Source organism: Narcine bancroftii, chromosome 2 (genome assembly GCF_036971445.1).
Source record: "Narcine bancroftii isolate sNarBan1 chromosome 2, sNarBan1.hap1, whole genome shotgun sequence".
Taxonomy (NCBI): Eukaryota; Metazoa; Chordata; class Chondrichthyes; order Torpediniformes; family Narcinidae; genus Narcine; species Narcine bancroftii.
Window position 1 is genome coordinate 201,770,569 of NC_091470.1, and position 24,610 is coordinate 201,795,178.

General features: G+C 42.7%; 1 protein-coding gene across 4 annotated transcripts in view; it reads right to left on the reverse strand.

Annotated features, from left to right (window-relative positions):
• LOC138755002 (misshapen-like kinase 1) overlaps positions 1-24,610 on the reverse strand; it is a 406,606-nt gene that overhangs the window by 161,886 nt on the left and 220,110 nt on the right. For all 4 annotated transcript variants that reach the window (XR_011351978.1, XM_069920129.1, XM_069920126.1 and 1 more), the window contains 2 exons: positions 24,215-24,394; positions 13,665-13,907 (listed from right to left, as the gene is read on the reverse strand). Coding sequence is in view for 3 of the 4 variants with exons in the window: in XM_069920129.1 (XP_069776230.1) it covers positions 13,665-13,907; positions 24,215-24,394 (423 nt within the window). In the remaining variant the exon portion in view is untranslated. The remainder of the gene's footprint in view (positions 1-13,664; positions 13,908-24,214; positions 24,395-24,610) is intronic.

The window sequence follows — 24,610 nt, forward strand, 5'->3', positions numbered from 1 at the left end:
CAAAACTGTAACATACAGCACAGTAACTGGTCCTTCCGGTCAACGATCTCCCTTCAACCCCTCCCCAGCTGTACGTTTGGAAGAATGGGAAGAGAATGGAGCAGACACAGGGGGAATGCACTGTCTCCTCTGTCAGCATCGGTTTCGAACCCGGGTTGCTGGCACCATAATAGAGTTACACTAACTGTGCCGTTGTAAATTCCGATTGCAAAAATACAAAGATCCTCCTCAGTAACTTCTGTCCCCATAGATCTTCAAGCACCTCCTTTTCTGTTGAAAGTACTGCCAGCTGTTAAGCCATCAGTCATCCAGGCCAAGCCTACAAAATCTCTTCTCTTAATGCCGCTATTGGTTGGGGGGGGGGGGGGGCACAGCATATTTCAGTAAAAGCCTTGTTTTCTTTTCAGCTGTCGTAACAGAAATATTTTTTAATGTAATATGGAAGAAATCGAAACTTGACGGCTTAATGGAGAAGGGGGGGCATAAACTTTGAGCAGAGCCCAAAATAGCCGGAAAAAAATTGAGAATTGCTTCCCCCTTTAACACCTTGCATTATGGTTAGTGTGACATTATTACAATCGTGTCTGCCTGTCCCGCATCGGACTTGTCAGCCACAAACGAGCCTGCAGCTGACGTGGACTTTTTACCCCCTCCATAAATCTTCGTCCGCGAAGCCAAGCCAAAGAAAAGATTACAGCACCAGTTTGAATCTGCCGCTATCCATAAGGAGTTTGCATGGGCTAAGGGTGAAACAGTTAAGAGGAAACATATGGCAAACTTCTTCACAGAGAATAAACTCCAGAGGGTTGTTAACTCGGCCTGCGACATCAGAGGCACCAGACTCCACTCCATCGAGGACACCGACATGAGGCGGTGTCTTAAAAAAGCAGCCTCTATCCTCAAAGACCCCCCCACCACCACCCAGGCCATTTCCCCTTCACTCTGCTACCATTGAGAAAAAGGTACAGGAGGCTGAAGACGAGCACCCATTGGCACAAGGACAGCTTCTTCCCTTCCCCGCCATCAGATTTCTGAATGATCAATGAACCACAGACATAGCCTCACTTTTCCTGCAGTATTTTTATTTATTTATAGTAATGTCATAATTGTAATGTGAATGTTGGCACTGTGATGCTGCCACAAAACACCGAATTTCAGGAGCTGTTAATGACAATAAATCCTGATTCTGAAATCACACAATGACCTCACCACCACAGCCGCCCGTGGTAGAAAATTTCAGAGGTTCACTGCTGTCTGGCAAAAGAAATTCCTCCCCATCCCTGTTTTAAATGGGTGCACTTCAATGCTGAAGTTGTGCCCTCTTGTCCTAGACTCCACTACCATGGGAAACAACTTTTCCACATCCACACTGTCCAGGCCTTTCAACATTTGAAATGCTTCTATGAGGTCCCCCCACCCTCATTCTTCTCAACTCCAGGGGGCACAAGAGCAGTCACATGGTTCTCATATGCCAATCCCTACATTCTTTTAAATCGTCCCTGAACCCTCACCAATGCCAGCACATCCTGTCTTAAATGAGGAGTACAAAACGATTCCCTGTACTCTAACCTCAACATCATATCCCTGCTCTTGGCGAGGCTCTGATAGCTCAGTGGTTAGAGCACTGGCCTTGTGAGTTTGATGCTTGCTGGGGCCTCATTTCTGTGAGGGGCACTGGACAAAGTGGCGACTCCCATTATGTGACAGTAATGGAACTTTTACTTTTTACTTTGTATCCTATTCCTCTCGATGTGAACATCAACATTGCAGTTACCTTCTTCACCACTGCCTCAACCTGGAGATTAAACTTTAAGGCATTCTGCACGAGGACTCTTTGCACCACCAAATTTTGAATTTTCTCCCCATCCAAGAGCTGGCTCTTTTATTCCTTCTACCAAAGTGCACGACCCCCATCCACCTTCCAACGCTATTTCATTTGCCACTTCTTTCCTTTGCCCACTCTCCTGATCTAAGTCTCTCTTCAGCCTCTCCATTTCCTCCTCCCTACCAACGCCTCCATCTACCTTTGTATCCTTGAAACACGTCGCCTTGCACCCTTAACTTCAAGGTAAAGAGATCTATGTTCGCATCTCATCACGTTAACTGCAAGGTGCAGATAGCGCTTAACACTGGGTGGAAGGTTCAGCTTTTGTTTATTGGGTTGAAATTCTCCAATTATATGTCATGAAGCAAATGGGCAACAATTGCAGATCAGTTTCTCAAGCATGCCACCTCATTCGATTACCTCACGTGTTACCTAGATCCTTTCTTTCCTTTTTTTTAAAATTTTTTTTTATTTTTCACACCATAAATCGCATTATACATACTTTTTCCTTTTCACACATATACAGTGCCATTTTCACCCCCTCCCCTCCCTCCTCTCATCCCACCCTCCCTACCTCCCCCCTCCCGTCCATTTAAGGTATAAGATCTAGGATACATTAAACCAGTCAGACAATGTTGTCATTCAATAAAAATACACCAGAAATTCCACTGAGTCCATTCTTTTCATTTCCTTTTCCTTCCGTTACCTTAGGTAGTGATTGTCCCCGGTAGGTTTTCGCTATTGTGTTTAATGTAAGGCTCCCATATTTGTTCGAATATTTCAATATTATTTCTTAAACTATATGAAATTTTTTCTAATGGAATACATTTATTCATTTCTATATACCATTGTTGTATTTTCAAATTATCTTCCAATTTCCAGGTTGACATAATACATTTTTTTGCTACGGCAAGAGCTATCTTAACAAATCTTTTTTGTGCATCCTCCAAATCAATTCCAAATTCTTTGTTTTTTATGTTACTTAAGAGGAAGATCTCTGGATTCTTTGGTATATTGTTTTCTGTTATTTTATTTAATATCTGATTTAGATCTTCCCAAAATTTTTCTACTTTCTCACATGTCCAGATTGCATGAATTGTTGTTCCCATTTCTTTTTTACATCGAAAACATCTATCAGATACTGTTGGGTCCCATTTATTTAACTTTTGAGGTGTAATGTATAGCCTGTGTATCCAGTTATATTGTATCATACGTAACCTCGTATTTATTGTATTTCTCATCGTTCCAGAGCATAACTTCTCCCATGTTTCCTTTTTTATCTTTATATTTAAATCTTGTTCCCATTTTTGTTTAGTTTTACCATTTGTTTCCTCATTCTCCTTTTCTTGCAGTTTAATATACATATTTGTTATAAATCTTTTGATTATCATTGTATCTGTAATCACATATTCAAAGTTACTTCCCTCTGGCAAACTCAAACTGCTTCCTAATTTATCCTTCAAGTAGGATCTCAGTTGGTAATATGCCAGCGCTGTATCTTGAGTTATATTGTATTTATCTTTCATTTGTTCAAAGGATAAGAATCTATTTCCTGAAAAACAATTTTCTATTCTTTTAATCCCTTTTTTCTCCCATTCTCTAAAGGAAAGGTTATCTATTGTAAAAGGGATTAGCTGATTTTGCGTCAATATTAGTTTTGGCAATTGATAATTTGTTTTATTTCTTTCTACATGAATCTTCACCAAATATTGAGGAGATGATGTAATACTGGAGAACTTCTATGTTGTACCAATTTTTCATCCCATTTATATAATATGTGTTCAGGTATCTTTTCCCCTATTTTATCTCATTCTAACCTAGTCCAATCTGGCTTCTCCCTTGTTTGATAAAAATCTGATAGGTATCTTAATTGTGCGGCTCTGTAATAATTTTTAAAGTTTGGCAGTTGTAAGCCTCCTTGTTTATACCATTCTGTTAATTTATCTAGTGCTATCCTCGGTTTCCCCCCTCTCCATAAAAATTTCCTTATTATTTTCTTTAACTCCTTGAAGAATTTCTCTGTCAGTTGTATTGGCAATGCCTGAAATAGGTATAATATCCTTGGAAAAATGTTCATTTTAATACAGTTTATCCTTCCTATTAGTGTTAGTGGTAAATCTTTCCAATGCTCTAAATCGTCCTGTAATTTTTTTCATTAGTGGATAATAATTGAGTTTATATAGTTGGCCGAGATTTTTGTTTATTTGTACACCTCGGTATCTTATTGCTTGCATTTGCCATCTAAATGGTGATTCCTTCTTAAATTTTGAGAAATCCGCATTATTCATAGGCATTGCTTCACTTTTATTTACGTTGATCTTGTAAACCGACACTTCTCCATATTCCTTCAATTTCTTATATAATTCTTTTATTGATAGTTCTGGTTCTGTTAAGTATATATAACATCATCCGCAAATAAAGTGATTTTATATTCCTTGTCTTTTATTTTTATCCCTTTTATATTATTTTCTGTTCTTATCAATTCTGCTAGTGGTTCTATAGCTAACGCAAACAATAAAGGTGATAGTGGGCATCCCTGCCGTGTTGACCTGCTTAAGTTAAATTGCTTTGATACATGTCCATTTACTGTCACTTTCGCTAATGGTCCCTGATATAATGCTTTAATCCAATTAATATACTTCTCCGGTAAACTGAATTTTTGCAATACTTTGAACAAATAATTCCATTCTACTCTGTCAAAGGCCTTCTCTGCGTCTAAAGCAACTGCTACTGTTGGTGCTTTATTCCCTTCTACTGCATGAATTAAGTTAATAAATTTACAAATATTGTCTGTTGTGCGTCTTTTTTTGATAAATCCAGTTTGGTCTAGATTTAGCATTTTCGGTACATACTCTGCTAATCTGTTTGCTAATAGTTTAGCTATTATCTTATAATCTGTGTTAAGTAAAGATATTGGTCTATATGACGCTGGTGAGAGTGGATCTTTCCCTTGCTTTAGTATTACTGTAATTATTGCTGTTTTACATGAATCTGGTAAGCTTTATGTTCTATCAATCTGGTTGATTACTTCCAGGAGGGGCGGAATTAATAAGCCTTTAAATGTTTTATAAAATTCTATTGGGAATCCATCCTCTCCTGGTGTCTTATTATTTGGTAATTTTTTTATTATCTCTTGTATTTCTACTATTCCAAATGGCTCTGTTAATTTATTTTGTTCCTCTATTTGTAGTTTTGGTAGTTCAATTTTAGTTAGAAATTCATCTATTTTGTCTTCTTTCCCTTCATTTTCAGTTTGGTATAATTGTTCGTAGAATTCTCTGAAGTTTTCATTAATCTCCGTTGGATTATATATGATTTGTTTGTCTTTTTTCCTTGATGCCAATACCATTCTCTTAGTTTGTTCTGTCTTAAGCTGCCACGCTAGAATTTTGTGCGTTTTTTCTCCTAGTTCATAATATTTCTGTTTTGTCTTCATTGTGTTCTTCTCCACCTTATATGTTTGTAGTGTTTCATATTTTATTTTATTATCTGCCAATTCTCTTCTTTTAGTTGTGTCTTCCTTCATTGCTAATTCTTTTTCTATATTTGCTATTTCCCTTTCCAACTGCTCTGTTTCCTGATTGTAGTCCTTCTTCATCTTGGTTACATAACTTATTATTTGCCCTCTAATGAATGCTTTCATTGCATCCCATAGTATAAACTTATCTTTCACTGATTTCGTATTTATTTCAAAATACATTTTAATTTGTTTTTCAATAAATTCTCTAAAATCCTGCCTTTTAAGTAACATGGGGTTTAATCTCCATCTATACATTCTTGGAGGGATGTCCTCTAACTTTACTGTCAATATTAAGGGTGAATGGTCCGATAGTATTCTAGCTTTATATTCTGTTTTTCTTACTCTATCTTGCATACGAGCTGATAACAAAAATAGGTCTATTCTTGAGTATGTTTTATGTCCAGTCGAGTAATATGAATATTCCTTTTCTTTTGGGTGTTGTTTCCTCCATATATCCAAAAGTTGCATTTCTTCCATCGATTTAATTATAAATTTGGTTACTTTGTTCTTTCTGTTAATTTTTTTCCCAGTTTTGTCCATATTTGAATCCAAATTCAGGTTGAAATCCCCTCCTATTATTATGTACTCTTGCGTATCTGCTATCTTCAAAAAGATATCTTGCATAAACTTTTGATCTTCTTCGTTAACAATATAACAATTACAGCACGGAAACAGGCCATTAGGCCCTTCTAGTCCGCACCGAACCAAACACCCCTTTCTAGTCCCACCTCCCTGCACAATGCCCATAACCCTCCATCTTCTTCTCATCCATATACCTGTCCAACCTTTTCTTAAATAATACAATTGACTCCGCCGCCACTATTTCTCCCGGAAGATCATTCCACACGGCTACCACTCTCTGAGTAAAGAAGTTCCCCCTCATGTTACCTCTAAACCTCTGCCCCTTAATTCTTAACTCATGTCCTCTTGTTTTAATCTTTCCTCCTCAACGGAAATAGTCTATCCACATCCATTCCGTCTATCCCTTTCATAATCTTAAATACTTCTATCAAATCCCCTCTCAACCTTCTACGCTCCAAAGAATAAAGACCCAATCTGTCCAATCTCTCCCCATACTCCAGATGCTTAAACCCAGGCAACATTCTGGTAAACCTTCTCTGCACTCTCTCCACTCTGTTTATATCCTTCCTATAATTAGGCGACCAGAACTGCACACAGAACTCCAAATTAGGCCGCACCAACATCTTATACAATCTCAACATTACCTCCCAACTCCTATATTCCATGCAATAATTGATAAAGGCCATCATACTAAAAGCCTTCTTCACCACCCTATTCACGTGAGTTTCTACCTTCAGGGAACGATGTACTGTTACTCCTAAATCTTTCTGCTCTTCTGTATTCCTCAATGCTCTCCCATTTACCACGTATGTCCTATTCTGATTCTTCTTACCAAAATGAAGCACCTCACACTTATCAGCATTAAATTCCATCTGCCATTTTTCAGCCCACTTTTCTAAGCAGCCCAAATCCCTCTGCAATCCTTGAAAACCTTCTTCATTATCCACTATTCCACCTTTCTTAGTATCGTCTGCATATTTACTAATCCAATTCACCACCCCATCATCTAGATCATTAATGTATATAACGAACAACAATGGGCCCAATACAGATCCTTGAGGCACACCACTGGTCACCGGCCTCCAACCTGACAGACAATTATCCACTACCACCCTTTGGCCTCTCCCTTTCAGCCAATGTTCAATCCATTTGACTATCTTAAAATTTATACCTAAAGACTACACCTTCCTAACTAACCTTCCATGTGGTACCTTCTCGAAGGCCTTACTGAAGTCCATATAGACAACATCCACTGCGCTACCCTCATCCACATTCCTAGTCACCTCTTCAAAAAATTCAATCAGATTGGTCAAACATGACCTTCCTCCCACAAATCCATGTTGAGTGCTCCTGATCAGACCCTGTCTATCCAGATGTTTATAAGTACTATCTCTAAGAATTTTCTCCATTAATTTACCTACCACAGACGTCAAACTTACAGGCCGATAGTTGCCAGGCTTCCTCCTTGAACCCTTTTTAAATAACGGAACCACATGCACAATGCGCCAATCCTCCAGCACTATCCCCATATCTAATGACATTTGGAAAATTACCGCCAGAGCCTCTGCTATTTCCTCCCTCACTTCTCTCAATGCCCTGGGGAAGATCCCGTCTGGTCCCGGAGACTCATCCACCTTTATATTCTTCAAAAGCCTTAAAACTACACCTTTTGTAATCTCTCTATTCCCCATATTTACCCAATTTGCTTTTTTTTATCTCACATCTCCCAATATCCTTCTCCTTAGTGAATACCGAAGAAAAGAAACTGTTCAATATCTCCCCCATTTCTCTGGGCTCCACACACAGTTTTCCGCTCTGATTTTCTAAGGGACCAATTTTGTCTCTAGCTTTCCTCTTACCATTAACATATTTGTAGAACTCTTTTGGATTAGTTTTCACCCTGCTTGCCATAGTTTTCTCGTACCTTCTTTTAGCTTTCCTAATTCCTCTCTTAAGATTCCTCTTACATTCAATGTATCTTTCAAACATCTCGTTAACTCCATGCTTCTTATATCTAATGTACGCCTCCCTTTTTCTTCGAACCAAGTTTCCAATATTCCTTGAAAACCACGGCTCTCTCAAACCTTTTGCCCCTCCTTTTAACCTAACAGGAACATAAAGCTTTTGCACTTTCAAAAGCTGATCTTTAAAAGACTTCCATCTCTCTACTACATCCTGCCCATAAAACAAATTGTCCCAATGCACACCCTGCAAGTCCTTTCGCATCTCCTCAAATCTAACTTTTCCCCAATCAAAAACCTCAATCCTTGGCCCTGATTTCTCTCTTTCCATAATGACATTGAAGCTGATGGCATTATGATCACTGGACCCGAAGTGCTCGCCAACACTAACCTCCGTCACTTGACCCATCCCATTTGCCAACAGTAGATCTAACACTGCTTCTTCTCTGTTCGGCACCTCTACATATTGTTGTAAAAAACTATCTTGCACACATTTCACAAACTCTAACCCATCCAGTCCTTTCACAGAATGTGTTTCCCAATCTATATGTGGAAAATTAAAATCTCCCATAATTACAACCCTGTGCTTATCACAAATATCTACTATCTCCCTACAGATTTGCTCCTCTAGGTCTCGGTCCCCTCCGGGTGGTCTATAATACACCCCTACAAGTGTAACCTCTCCTTTCCTACTCCTCAGTTCCACCCAAATAGCCTCCGTGGATGTGCCCTCTAATCTATCCTTCCTAGGCACCGCTGTAATATTTTCCCTGACAAGCAATGCAACCCCACCTCCTCTTGCCCCTCCGACTCTATCACACCTAAAACAACGAAACCCAGGGATATTCAGTTGCCAATCACATCCCTCCTGCAACCATGTCTCACTAATCGCTACCACATCATACTTCCAAGTATCAATCCACACCTTCAGCTCATCCACCTTTTTTACAATACTCCTGGCATTAAAATATATGAATTTCAGGGATTTCCCAATTTTTAATCCCTGTTTTCCCTCATCTTTAAGAACAACATTATTTACTTTTCCTGCCAATTGCCCTTCATCTTCTTCCAGAGCATTTCCCTTCTCTATCACCTGCCCATCCATATTCAAATACTTACTACAAACTTTCTTTGTTTGCATTCTAACCTTCTCCTTACTGCTCTGTACTATTTTGTTCCCTCCCCCCAACCATTCTAGTTTAAAGGATCCTGAGTAGCCCTAGCAAATACCTCTGCCAGGATTCTGGTCCCCCTGGGATTTAAGTGTAACCCGTCCTTACTGTACAGGTCACATCTCCCCCAAAAAAGGTCCCAGTTATCCAGAAACTTAAAACCCTGCCCCTTACTCAATGAATATACATTGAGTAGATTCCAAAACTCCGAATATATCTGACATTTTATCATTACATATCTCCCAGCTGGATCTATTATTTCCTCTTCTATTTTAAATGGCACATTTTTACTAATTAATATAGCTACTCCTCTTGCTTTTGAATTATACGATGCTGCTGTTACGTGTCCTACCCAATCTCTCTTTAATTTCTTGTGCTCCAATTCAGTTAAATGTGTTTCTTGCACAAATGCTATATCAATTTTTTCTTTTTTCAGTAAATTTAGCAGTTTCTTCCTTTTAATTTGGTTATGTATTCCATTAATATTTAAAGTCAACGTAGCCATTTTATACTTTGTTTATCTTCCCTTTCCGTTTCTCCATCATTCCTTTTCCTTCTTATCCATTTCTGTTTTCTTGTTTTGAACCCTTTATAAGACAACATTCCTAAAACATCAAACATTTTCCTTATTCTCCTATTTAAAACTTCTTTAGCCCCAATCTCCCCTTCCCCTCCTGAGTTGTCCTTTATCCCTTGTCGGACAACCACATCTCCCCTCTCCATTTGGATTTGCGAATTCACTCGCGAGCGTCAGCTGATTTTGCAGTGACCGTAATTCCTCCCCACCCAGCCCCCCCAGAAAAGATTTCACTTTTCATATGTAACAAAGGTCACTCTTTTAATTCCCTCCTTATTCCCGCTATTCCATTTCCTTCCCTTATTAATTCTGGTCTATACTATCTATATTTTCCTCTAAATACGGATACATTCATGTATGCACATTATACATATACACACATATACCTCTTTACCCACATACATATAAATCGTAGTCATTTTTACTCTTATTACATGTCTTCATCTCTCTGTTTGTTTTGTAGTTGTTCTGCAAATTTCCTTGCTTCCTCTGGATCCGAGAATAGTTTTTTTCCATAAGATCGTTTTCGATGTATTGAACTCCTTCCTCTTCTTCAGGAGTTCAAAACTTATGTGTCTTTTTAGTTCGCAGTCTTTTGTACTCTCGTTACACGTCTTCATCTCTCAGTCTATTTTGTAATTGTTCTGCAAATTTTCGTGCTTCCTCTGGATCCGAGAATAGTCTGTTTTGCTGTCCTGGAATAAATATTTTCAATACCGCTGGATGCTTTAGTATAAATTTATACCCTTTCTTCCATAAAATCGCCTTTGCTGTATTGAACTCCTTTCTCTTCTTCAGGAGTTCAAAACTTATATCTGGATAAATGAAGATTTTTTGCCCTTTGTACTCCAGTGGCTTGTTGCCCTCTCTTACTTTTTCCATTGTTTTCTCCAGTACCTTTTCTCTTGTAATATATCTTAGGAATTTTACTAAAATAGATCTTGGCTTTTGTTGTGGTTGTGGTTTAAAGGCCAATGCTCTATGTGCCCTTTCTATTTCCATTTCTTGCTGTAGTTCTGGACATCCTAGTATCCTAGGGATCCAATCTTTTATAAATTCTCTCACATTCTTGCCTTCTTCATCTTCCTTAAGGCCCACTATCTTTATGTTATTTCTTCTGTTATAATTTTCCATTATATCTATTTTCTGAGCTAACAGTTCTTGTGTCTCTTTAACTTTTTTATTAGATTCCTCTAATTTCTTTTTTAAGTCTTCTACCTCCATTTCTACTGCTGCTTCTCGTCTTTCCACCTTGTCCATTTTTTTTCCCATTTCTGATAAGGTCATATCTATTTTATTCATTTTCTCTTCTGTATTGTTTATTCTTCTTCTTAAATCATTAAATTCTTGCGCTTGCCATTCTTTAAATGACTCCATGTATTCTTTAATAAGAGAAAGTATATCCTTTGTCTTGCCTTTCCCTTCTTCTTCTATTTCACTGTACTCTTCCTCTTCCTCTTCTTCTTCCTCTGGGTTGGCCATCTGTTGTTTCTTTGTTGTCCTTTTCTTCTCTTCTTTCTTGTTTTCATTGTCTTCTATATTCTCCTCTTGCTGCAGGTGTTCTGCAGCTGTCATTGCCGGCTGTGGAGATCGACTCCCCAGCTGGTCACCCCTCCCGTCGGTGTGTTTTTTTGCATGCGCATGCGCGGTTGCGCACTTTTACTCGGCTCAGCGAGTCATTTTTGTAGTCCACTTTCTACCGACCTGAGGGAGCGGGTTTCTCTCTCCACCGCGGGCCTCTTTGAACAGGTAAGGCCTTCTCCTTCTTCTTCCGTTGTCTTCTCTTCCTCTCTTCTTACCGTTGGTTTTGATTTTTCTTTTTTCGTCACCATCTTCTTTCCACCTTTATACTCACTTTACTTTAATTTTTATTTTTGTGCCTTTGTGTTTTCCTTTGTTTTTTCCGACTCTTCTGGAGAGAGCTGGAGTTCACCGTCCGGCCACTACTCCATCACCTGACTCCCATCCTTTCTTTCCTTGAAGGGATCTCATGCTGGCAAAAAAAAATGATGCCTTTATATATGTTCCCTACACTGATTTTGGACTGAATTCCTTCACTCTTCTTGGGTGTCGATATCTCCGAGGGTCTGTCCTGGAGCCTCAAGGTTGATTCAATCACGAAGAAGGCTTGCCAGCAGCTAGACTTTGTGAGATGTCTGAGGAAATTCGGTATGTCACTGAAGACTCTTAAAAACTTCTCCAGGTGGACTGTGGAGAGCATTCTGGTCAGTTGTATCACTGTCTGGTATGGAGGCGTCAACTCTTAGGACAGGAACCAGACTTCACTCCATTGAAGACATCGACATGAGGCGATGTCTTAAAAATGCAGTCTCTATCCTCAAGGACCCCCACCACACAGGCCCTGCCCTCTTCACTCTGCTATCAGGTATAGGAGCCTGAAGACAAGCACCCAGCTTCTTTCCCTCCGCCATCAGATTCCTTATTAATCAATCAACCAACCAAAGACACGGCCTCACTTTACGTGCACTATTTTATAAAATATATTTATTCTTGTAAGATGGTTTATAAAATGAATGTTTGCACTAGGATTCTGCCACAAAACACTGAATTTCATGACTTGTTCATGCAATAAATTCTAATTCTGTTTGTCTGTTTTTTTACCATTACGTGACCTGCTGGGTGGGTTGAAGTCCCTTGGTAGCATGCAAAAGAAAGCTTCTTACGTGACAAATAAGCAATTCAATCTAATTTACAGAAAAGGTTCCTTGTATTGTCATGAGATATGCTTCAACTTATGTCTGCTGTAAGGCAAACATGAGCATTGCCAGCAGCCCTCACAATAGGAGAAAGAGGAGCAACAGAGAGTCCCTTTGGAGTCACTGAGTGTCCGTGAAGTGTGGTTGGGAAAATGGATCAGCTCATGATTAAATAGTGGGTCAAACTCAATGGGCTGAATGGCCTAGTTGTGCTCCTATGTCTTATGGATTCTCCTCCAGTGCTCCCTCATGAATCTACCTCATTGTCCTGGTCAAACAAACCTTTTAAAAATCGAGCAATGACAGGAAAGATGCCATGACACATAACCAGGGATGAAAGCGTGAAGTTGGAGAGTAAAGCCTGGTACACCTCACTAACCCTAAAGAGTTATGGGGACATTGAGATTCAGGCTTGCTTCTGCCCCATGTACTATAATCTATGTGCTGGCACCAGGTGCTAAAATTGTGCTAATTCTTCGCTTGGAACCTTGAAGGAATTGTAACAGGAAAGAAATGCTGACCATGTACAGTAAAACTCCTGGTATCCAGCATCTATGGGGATTGGTAGATGCCAGGGGATTTTTTTCTTGTTGCTTGAGATTGCGTGTTGTGTAATTGGCGAACTAATAGTGAGGCACTGCAATTTTAAACTTCTGTATCTCTGATCTAATTATTTTCCTCATTTTTTTTTTGCCGGTTGCTTGAATTCCAGATAACAGGGATTTTACCGTACAGACTACCTAATGCTTTGAAAGCACATTCCCTACCTGGTCAAAGTTCTCTAAAGCTTTGCCACTGACTGAAAAGACCCAATCCTTTCCTGATCTGAATAAAATGCAAGGATACTTTCAGGTAAACATCTGAGTATGCTGGAGGGGTATGGATCATGTGCAGACAGAAGCGAGAGCTTAATCAAACATTGTGAGTCGAAGGGCCACACCGTACTATTTTGCCTGCATTTGAACTAGATCCCTCTAAACGTTTCCTATCCAAGTAGCTGTCCAAATGTCTGCAATCTGTGTGGAATAAACATTCTCCATTATAAAATGCTAACAATTTCACATGCTGGATATATTAGGGAACCTGGTCTATGTTCTATAACACTGGACAATAAAGATTTTGCTTCCTGAACACTTTGGGATTTTTTTTATGGATTTTGGACTGCTGATCACCAAAATCACCTTCCAATTTTCCTATCACGTGCTGGTTTTTAGATATAACCTATTTTTACGAGTTTCTGTCAAACTCCTTACAGACAGGGCAGGATTCAAACACAGATCATAGCATAGTTTTGGGCTAGCCACAATTACCTTTGGCGGTGCTTCTTCAGACATCTTCACCCACGGCCCAGAGTCATCTCTGTTGGTGCGGGGAGGCAGCACTGGAGTCTCGGAGGTGGGGTCGGAGTTTTGCCGCAACATCTCCCCACGCTTCACTGGGGCCGGCTCCTGGGTCGGGAAGGCAGCCACATTCTTGTTGGGTTGGTCTTGGAGTGACTGGGACCTTGGAACCGGCATGGATGGTTTCAGCGCAACTAGGTGCGCCACTTGAAACTGAAAGACAGTTTTACATTTGCACTTAAATCCTTGCTGAAATAAGGTGATTAATTCAGTTACTAAAACAGTCCCATCAAAATACAGCAAGTATCTGAAGCCATGGGATCAGGAAGCATTCAACAACATGAATGCCAATAGACCTGACATAAAAGTTTATAAAATTCAAGGTTCATTTATTGTCTTGTAATAAAAAGGGTGTAATATTACATGAAATTGCAATAGGACTCTAGCCATTTTTAACCTTTTAAAATATATACTCCGCACTGGATCCATGGGGAAAATACAGTATGAACTAGCTGGTTTTTTTAAATTTAATTTTTTATTTTTTACACAATAAACCATATTGACCAAAATACATACAGACATTTTTCTCTTGAATATATAGTGTCATTTTCTCCCCTTTTCCCCCCCCTCCCTTCCCTCCCTCCCTCTCCCCCCTTCCCATTTATTCAAAGTTCAATCTATAAGATACATTAAATCCATTAAACAATGTTGTCACTTAATAAAATAAACAAGAAATTTTTATCTTTTACTTTTATATACTGAGTCAGTTCTTTTCATTGTCTTCTGCTTCTGTCATTTTAGGTGGTGGAGGTTCATGGTAGGATTTCTCTGTTGTGTTCCATGTACGGTTCCCATAAATTAGCTCTCTGAACTCTTCTCCATTAACAATGGCGAGAAGCAAGGCTGTGTTCTCGCACCAACCCTCTTTTCAATCTTCTTCAGCATGATGCTGAACCAAGCCATGAAAGACCCAACAATGAAGACGCTGTTTACATCCGGTACCGCACGGATGGCAGTCTCTTCAATCTGAGGCGCCTGCAAGCTCACACAAAGACACAAGAGAAACTTGTCCGTGAACTACTCTTTGCAGATGATGCCGCTTTAGTTGCCCATTCAGAGCCAGCTCTTCAGCGCTTGACGTCCTGCTTTGCGGAAACTGCCAAAATGTTTGGCCTGGAAGTCAGCCTGAAGAAAACTGAGGTCCTCCATCAGCCAGCTCCCCACCATGACTACCAGCCCCCCCACATCTCCATCGGGCACACAAAACTCAAAACGGTCAACCAGTTTACCTATCTCGGCTGCACCATTTCATCAGATGCAAGGATCGACAATGAGATAGACAACAGACTCGCCAAGGCAAATAGCGCCTTTGGAAGACTACACAAAAGAGTCTGGAAAAACAACCAACTGAAAAACCTCACAAAGATAAGCGTATACAGAGCCGTTGTCATACCCACACTCCTGTTCGGCTCCGAATCATGGGTCCTCTACCGGCACCACCTACGGCTCCTAGAACGCTTCCACCAGCGTTGTCTCCGCTCCATCCTCAACATCCATTGGAGCGCTTACACCCCAAGCGTCGAAGTACTCGAGATGGCAGAGGTCGACAGCATCGAGTCCACGTTGCTGAAGATCCAGCTGCGCTGGTTGGGTCACGTCTCCAGAATGGAGGACCATCGCCTTCCCAAGATCGTGTTATATGGCGAGCTCTCCACTGGCCACCGTGACAGAGGTGCACCAAAGAAAAGGTACAAGGACTGCCTAAAGAAATCTCTTGGTGCCTGCCACATTGACCACCGCCAGTGGGCTGATAACGCCTCAAACCGTGCATCTTGGCGCCTCACAGTTTGGCGGGCAGCAACCTCCTTTGAAGAAGACCGCAGAGCCCACCTCACTGACAAAAGGCAAAGGAGGAAAAACCCAACACCCAACCCCAACCAACCAATTTTCCCTTGCAACCGCTGCAATCGTGTCTGCCTGTCCCGCATCGGACTTGTCAGCCACAAACGAGCCTGCAGCTGACGTGGACTTTTTACCCCCTCCATAAATCTTCGTCCGCGAAGCCAAGCCAAAGAAGAAGATGTTATTTTTTCTAATGGAATACATTTATTTATTACAAAACCAGTCTCAGAAACTGGGACATGCGCTTGATAGTAGTCCCTGAAAACAGGGCCACAGAATTCAAAAGGTTAAGACAAAGGCTCGCCATCAGCAGAAATTGCTCAGCACCCCTTACAATCGGAGAAAGAGAAGCAAAAGAGAGATCCTTCAGAGTCACCGAGTGTCCGTGGCACAGACTCATTGGCAACCCTAACTCCAGATCTGAACCTCCGACACAATCAGGAACCCTTCAGCGCCCAAGGCCCCTTGGGAGCCCTTCCCACCCTCGGCACCTTCTCATATCCCCATTATGATGACTGGTACCCTTGCAGCCAGCCTTGAGCCAGTCTCCAGAAGTCCACAGCCTGGTGTGAATTCCTTGACAACTGTCGCTTGCAGCCTGCGTGTGTTCCTCGCTTCGAGTTGGCAACACCCCGCTGCCAGTCTATAGGTCTGTCGCCATCCCATAGTGCCGTCTCCTTGTTTTCTGGTGCCCCTGCGCCAGTCCTCCGCTTCCCCAGAGGCTGCAACCCCTTGGGGCTGCTGCCATCTTGGGCCCACACTCAGCGGTCACAGGATTTTAAAAGAAACCACTGTTTGCTTCTTTAACAGCCCGCTTCAAGCCTGTTTGGAACCGCCAGCAGTTGGACTGGGCTGTAGAACCCTGTGCCTCTGCTCTCCAATGGGTCCACAATTCTTGCTGCCTCCACAAGGTGTTCCACCGTCTCAGTATTTCTAACATCTTACGTAGTTCTCTCCTCTGACCAGAACATTCATTTAGAACCATAGAACACTACAGCACAGAAAACAGGCCATTTGACTCTTCTAGTCTGTGCCAAAATATTATTCTGCTAGTCCTACTAACCTGCACCCAGTCCATAACCTTCCAGGCTTCTCCCATCCATGTATCTATCCAATTAATTCTTAAAGTAAATTTATTCTTAAGAGTGAGCCTGAATTTACCATGTCAGATGACAGCTTGATCCACACTCCCACCACTCTCTGAGTGAAGTTCCCCCTAAAGTTCCTCCTGAAACTTTCCCCTTTCACCCTAAAGACATGCTCTCTCATATTTATCTCTCCTCATCTAAATGGAAAGAGCCTATTCGCATTTACTCTGTCTCCACCCCTTATAATTTTATAAACCTCTATCAAATCTCCCCTCATTCTTCTACGCTCCAAGGAATAATGTCCTAACCTGTTTAATCTCTCCCTGTAACTTCATTCCTGAAGAACTGGCAACATCCTGTTAAATCTTCTCTGCACTCTTTCAATCTTACTGATATCCTTCCTATAGCTTGGTGACCAGAACTGCACACAATACTCCAAATTTGGTCTTACCAATGTCTTATACAATCTCACCATAACATCCCAACTTCTATACTCAATACATTGATTTATGAAGGCCAAGATGCCAAAATTTTTCTTTACAACTCTATCCACCTGTTATGCCACTTTCAGGGAATTATGTATCTGTGTTCCCAGATTCCTTTGTTCCTCCACACTCCTCAGTGCCCAACCATTTACTGTGAATGTTCTACTTTGGTTTGTCCTTCCAAAATGCAGCACCTCACACTTGTCTGCATTAAATTCCAACGGCCACTTTCCAGCTGGTCCAGATCCCTCTGCGAGCTTTGAAAGCCTCCCTCGCTGCCAACAACTCCTTCAGTCTTGCTGATCCAATTGACCACATTATCATCCACATCACTGATATAGATGATAAACAACAATGGTCCCAGCACCGATCTCTGAGGCCACCAGTAGTCACAGGCCTCCAGTCCTCCAGTCAGAGAAGCAACCACCCATTACCACTCTCTGTCTTCTCCCATCCAGCCACTTGAATATTTTATCCTGAATCCCTGACAAATTATTCGTGGTTCAATTCATTGTAAATGAGGTTGCTGTAAAATTCAATAGCCAGCTCCACCTTTTCATCAATCACAGCCTTGGCACAACATCGAAACTGAAGATGCAATGCAGCCCAGAAGACAAAATGAACTGTATTTAACATTTCACAAACTGCATTTACACTCTTCGAGCTAACATTTAGCAAAATAACGGCTTCAGCTTTGAACTGGATAAGGGACCTGATGGTCACCTAAAGAGTGAAGTTTAACATCTTGCTATGACTGCCAAAATCCAGAGGGAAATCTGTAGACAGAATCAACCTGTGAAAGCCATCCTATGGAGTTAAACACTCCAGATGCAATGTAGTACAGGTACACAATCCTTTATCCGGAACCCTTGGGGGGACAGTGTGTCTCGAATTTTGGATTTTTCTGGATTTCAGAAAGCCAGATTTAAGCCCACCTGAATTGTGCTGCCGTATCCACCCCACCCCCTTCCAGTCGCGCTGCTGTCTCCCCCCCCACTCACCTCGCCTGCCTGACTTGCACTGCCGGTCTCCCCACCTTGCTCGCCTGACTCGGGCTGCCCTCTCCCCCACTTGCTGGTTTTTGGAGCTTACCAGATTTTAGATGTCCGGATAAAGGATTGCGTACCTGTACTAAAAAAAGCTGGAGAAATTCAGCAGATCAAAAAAGGGTATTTAATAGAGCGAAGATAGATACATAACCAATGTTTCAGGCCTAGGCCCTACATCAAGGTATGAACAAAATGTAAGCAGAAGCCTGCATAAAATGATGGAGGGGCAGGGGGAGGAGCACGGAGGTAATAGGTGGATAAGGGAGGGAGGGCTCTGTGAATGGATGGGGAAGGGGTGGAGAGCTGGAGGCAAGGAGACAAGAGGGAGAACGGGGAGTGGGCCAGCAGAAACTGGAGAAGTTGAAGGTCATGCCATCCGGTTGGCGAGCACCCAGACGGAATTTTAGGTGGTGCTCCTCTAATTTACGGGGTGGCCTAGTCTGGTGGTGCATGAGGCCAAGGACAGACATGTCGGTATTGGAGTGGAATGCAGAATTGAAATGCGTGGCCACTGGGAGATCCCTGTCACTGATGCGAACAGAGCCGAGGTGCTGATCTCCTGGAATGTGTCCAGTCTTTCTGATGTAGAGAAGGCCACCACAGGAGCACCACACGCAGTGGATGACTCCTGCAGATTCACAAGTGAAGTGTTGTCTCACTTGGAAGGGCTATTTGGGCCCCGAATGGTGGGGAGGGGGGGCGGGAAGATGTGGACCACCTCCACTTTGTGGAAGTTTGAAGGACTTTGTTGACCACCAAATAGTAAAGGCTTGGAACCTGGTCCCACAATTAATTGTCAAGGTGAATAATACTGATAAATTTATGGAGAAGCTAAATAAAGATGTAAAAGACAATGAAAGTGGCTCACAGACATCACAAGATGCCAGTTGGATTGACTGACAAGTTTAGAGTCATCAGAGATTGATGCGCATAACATATTGTTGTAGGAGCCTTTGAGCTGGAAGTCAGAGTTCAACAGCATGGAAACAAGTCCTTTGGTTCAACTTGTCCACGCTGAAAAAGTAGTCGACCAAAGCTCGTCCCGTTTGGGGCTATGTGTACAAGAGTAAGGAATCACATTGCAGCTAATATAAAACCTTGGCTAGGCTTGCCAGCGGCAATACTTCCAAAGAACCATAGAAACCAGGGAACACTACCTGTGCTGAAACATAATTCTGCTGGTCCCACTGACCTGCAAATTTCTACAGGTGTAATGACTGGTTGTATTGCTGTCTGGTACGGAGGTGCCAATGCACAGGACAGGAAAGGACTACAGAGTTGTGAAATTAGCCAGTGTAATGGAAGATTTAAACCGTGTTTCTTACTTTTGCAGCCTTTGCTTCTGCAAGGCTGAGAACCTGCTTGTTGCATATGAATTAGTAGACATTAGGTACCGCACGGATGGCAGTCTCTTCAATCTGAGGCGCCTGCAAGCTCACACCAAGACACAAGAGAAACTTGTCCGTGAACTACTCTTTGCAGATGATGCCGCTTTAGTTGCCCATTCAGAGCCAGCTCTTCAGCGCTTGATGTCCTGTTTTGCGGAAACTGCCAAAATGTTTGGCCTGGAAGTCAGCCTGAAGAAAACGGAGGTCCTCCATCAGCCAGCTCCCCACCATGACTACCAGCACCCCCACATCTCCATCGGGCACATAAAACTCAAAATGGTCAACCAGTTTACCTATCTCGGCTGCACCATTTCATCAGATGCAAGGATCGACAATGAGATAGACAACAGACTGGCCAAGGCAAATAGCGCCTTTGGAAGACTACACAAGAGTCTGGAAAAACAACCAACTGAAAAACCTCACAAAGATTAGCGTATACAGAGCCGTTGTCATACCCACACTCCTGTTCGGCTCCGAATCATGGGTCCTCTACCGGCATCACCTACGGCTCCTAGAATGCTTCCACCAGCGTTGTCTCCGCTCCATCCTCAACATTCATTGGAGCACCTTCATCCCTAACATCGAAGTACTCGAGATGGCAGAGACCGACAGCATCGAGTCCACGCTGCTGAAGATCCAGCTGCGCTGGGTGGGTCACGTCTCGAGAATGGAGGACCATCGCCTTCCCAAGATCGTGTTATATGGCGAGCTTTCCACTGGCCACCGTGACAGAGGTGCACCAAAGAAGAGGTACAAGGACTGCCTAAAGAAATCTCTTGGTGCCTGCCACATTGACCACCGCCAGTGGGCTGATATCGCCTCAAACCGTGCATCTTGGCGCCTCACAGTTCGGCGGGCAGCAACCTCCTTTGAAGAAAACCGCAGAGTCCACCTCACTGACAAAAGACAAAGGAGAAAAAACCCAACACCCAACCCCAACCAACCAATTTTCCCCTGCAACCGCTGCAACCGTGTCTGCCTGGCTTGTCAGCCACAATCGAGACTGCAGCTGACGTGGACATTTACCCCCTCAATAAATCTTCGTCTGCGAAGCCAAGCCAAAGGGAACCTGGTCCCACAATTAATTGTCAAGGTGAATAATACTGATAAATTTATGGAGAAGCTAAATAAAGATGTAAAAGACAATGAAAGTGGCTCACAGACATCACAAGATGCCAGTTGGATTGACTGACAAGTTTAAAGTCATCAGAGATTGATGCGCATAACATATTGTTGTAGGAGCCTTTGAGCTGGAAGTCAGAGTTCAACAGCATGGAAACAAGTCCTTTGGTTCAACTTGTCCACGCTGAAAAAGTAGTCGACCAAAGCTCGTCCCGTTTGGGGCTATGTGTACAAGAGTAAGGAATCACATTGCAGCTAATATAAAACCTTGGCTAGGCTTGCCAGCGGCTATACTTCCAAAGAACCATAGAAACCAGGGAACACTACCTGTGCCGAAACATAATTCTGCTGGTCCCACTGACCTGCAAATTTCTACAGGTGTAATGACTGGTTGTATTGCTGTCTGGTACGGAGGTGCCAATGCACAGGACAGGAAAGGACTACAGAGTTGTGAAATTAGCCAGTGTAATGGAAGATTTAAACCGTGTTTCTTACTTTTGCAGCCTTTGCTTCTGCAAGGCTGAGAACCTGCTTGTTGCATATGAATTAGTATACATTATCTAAATTTACACTATGGGGCCCAGGGATGCATATGAATCAGTAGACATTATCCAACTTCCACCACGAGGACCAGAGATGCAGTTGTTCAAAGAGATAAGATCTGAAGTAAACAACTTTTGGGTAATATAAGCCATGGTCCCAGTGCTGAAGTTTGAGACTCTCCAAGAGGTGGCAACATCTCTCAGCAAGAAGAAGAACTTCAAGAGTCCAGCTAACGTCCCGGTCGAGGGAGGTGGAGAAGCTGCTACCGGCGCCCCGACAACCTACTACAAGTGTGCAGTCGTTGCCTTGCTTCGGCAGTTGGGACCAGTCCAGGCATTGATAAGTATAATTGGGAAGGGCTTGCATATTGTAGTGTGAATTCAGCTTTAGATTTAGTAATAAAGACTTGTATAAACTGAACTGCTCTCGGAGTGTGTGTCTATTTTCTTTCGGTAGCTCGAAAACTGTGACCAATCTAAAACGAACAAAGTGAGAGGTACAAATTTACCCAAGACAGCCAGCAACATCATAGAGGACGTTCCATCGAGGACATCTACTGAAGGTGGTGCCTTAAATAAAAATTGGCAGAGCTGCTGCCACTGGTGTAGACCTGCGGATACCGGGGTCAGAGCTCTCCCCTGCGGGGTCCAAACGCCCAGTCCAACTGACGTTGGCTCTAAAGAAGCCGCTGGTGTTTTATTTTAAAATCCGACAACTGGGCTCAAGATGGTGGTGCCTGTGACAGGCAGCAGCCATGACTCTGGGGAAGCAGAGGACTGGTGCAGGGCACCAGAAATCGGGGAGAACCCCCTGCTTGAGAAGAAGCAGAGGAGACGACCCATGGGACAGTGACCCGGGTGCAGATCAGTGAGGGTCTCTGTGGCTAAGGCAGCGAACACATGCTGTGGTCACGGGACTCACACCAGGCTGTGGACTGCTGTAGACTGGCTTAAGAACGGCTGATGTGGAAACCAGGATGCGAGAGATTGCCGAGGACACTAGGGGCTTCACGATTGTGTCAGAGGTTTGGATCTCGAGCTTGGGTTGCCGATGCTTTGGACTGGAGTCTATGTGGCTGGGGAGGCTGTGGGAGCGCTGGAGGCTCAGTGACTCTGGGGACACTCTCTTTTGCTTCTTTCTCTGACAATTTCTGCTGATGGCGAACCTTTGTCTGCCTTACAGTAGATTAAATGTAATTTCATGTAATATTACTTTTTCTGTTTTATTGCTTGACGATGAAAGAATCTTGAATCCTAAGAAAGCAGCCTCACTTCACCACCCAGGTCATGCTCTCTTCCTTTACACGGCTGCCATCAAGGAGGTGGTACAGGAAACTGAAGGTGAACACCCTTGGCCTTCAGATTTCTGAACGGACAATGAACCACAGACACTGCCGCTCTTTCCCTTCTTCTTGCACTAATTTATTTATTTTATTACAATATTTGCACTGTGAATGCTGCAGCATAACAACAGATTTCATGACCTCTTCATGACAATCCAATTCTGAACTGGAGTACTGTGGGGGTATCCTATAGTTCAGGATTGGTTTGGAAAAGGTACAGCAGAGATTGCTGCCTGGAGTAGAGCTCTAAAGAGAGGCGGCACAAACTTTAATTGCTTTTTCTGGAACATCAGGAGCTGACCCGATAGAAAATTCTGAGAGTTATTAAATGTTCTCCCTGTGTCTGAGTGGGTTTCCTCTAGGTGCTGCGGTTTCCTCCCACCCTTCAAAACCTACGGGGGATGTAAGTTACTTTGGATGTTTGGGCAGCACAAGCCTGTTACCTTGCTGTATGCCGAAATTTAAAAAAGAATATTAATGGGGTATTCAATCAGAATCTTTCCCCCTCTCCAAGTTAAAAGTGGTGATATTGCAGGACTTATGTTTACGATAAGAGATGGCAGTGGAGTTTAAACAGAAACTTACACAGAAAGGTTTTTGGCAGTGATTGGCATGACGCCTTTAACAGTGCCAGGATCGGAATCAGGGTTTGAATCCTGTGCTGTCTGTAAGGAGTTTGTACGTCCTCCACGTCTGCGTGGGTTTTTCCCGGGGGCTCCAGTTTCCTTCCGCTGTTTGAAATGTACTCGGGTTGTAGGTTAATTGGGTGGCATGGACTCCTGGGCCAAAATGGCCTGTTACCATACTCTATGTGTAAAATTTAAGGGTGAAACAGGCAGCTGGGGGAATGCTGGAAACAGATGCAATAGTTTAAGAGATTTGTAGATAGGCACATGGAAATGCAGGGAGGGGTGGGATCTGTGTGCAAGTGGAGTGCGGATGTTTGCCAAAGGACTATTCATGAGCTGTTCTATTTGCCTTGTTTTGCCCATATCAATCTAAACCATTGTCCATGTACAGGTATACTCCGCTTTACAAAAGTAGCGTTCCCATGAAACCTTTCGCAAGCCAAAATGGCATAACACGAAGACCCATTTACTACCATTGAAGGCTTTTTTTTTGTCAAAGTGAAAACCCATTCAAATTTTTTTTGGATAGCGAACACAGGTTGGTATACTTGATAAAAGCAAATTTGCAGAAAACACAAGCATTTGAAAAGTGGGGTGAACCTGTATCTGTTCAAATATCCGCAACCTATGTGGCAAAGAATGGCTTCCCATCTTGAAATGTAAGCAATTTCACATGGCGGATCTGGCACCACATTTAATCTGCTTCAGTGACATTGGGGATTCAGAAGCAGTTGGAAAGATCTGCAGCAGTGAAGCAGAGAGATTGCAGATACTGGAACCTTGAGGAGACAAAAAGCTGCTGGAACAACTCTTCAGGTCAGGCAGCATCCATGGGTGGAAATGGTGGTCAACGTTTCTGGCCAAGACCCTTTATCGAGACAGATCTGTGCGTGAACCATTTGTGGCCAGAATTCCGGGCTCAAATAGCCTCCACCCACCAAGTTAAATAGGAGCAGTGAAAATCCCACCCACCTTTGACTGAACTCCCTGCGGTTCCACAGGCCGGTGCATGGGTGGTGTCTGTGAAGCCTGCGTGGAATTGTTGGGCACCGATTCTGAGAGCGACTGCAGCGAAGGATCAGATATCGTGGTCCCCATCTTAGGTTTTGCACCAGGAGAGTTCTGCCGGTTCATTTTGGAGCGCTCTTCCACCTTTGCAGACAGAGAGATGCAAATGAGGGTTTGTTATATCACTATGTAACAATTTCAGCACAAAGGCCAGTTTGGCCCTTCTCGTACATGCCGAATAACTTCTCCCACCTAGTCCCATTGACCCACACGCAGCCTGTAACTTTCCATACCCCTCTCGTCCATATACCTATCCAACTTTTCCTTGAATGTTAAAATCAAGCCTGCATCTACCACTTT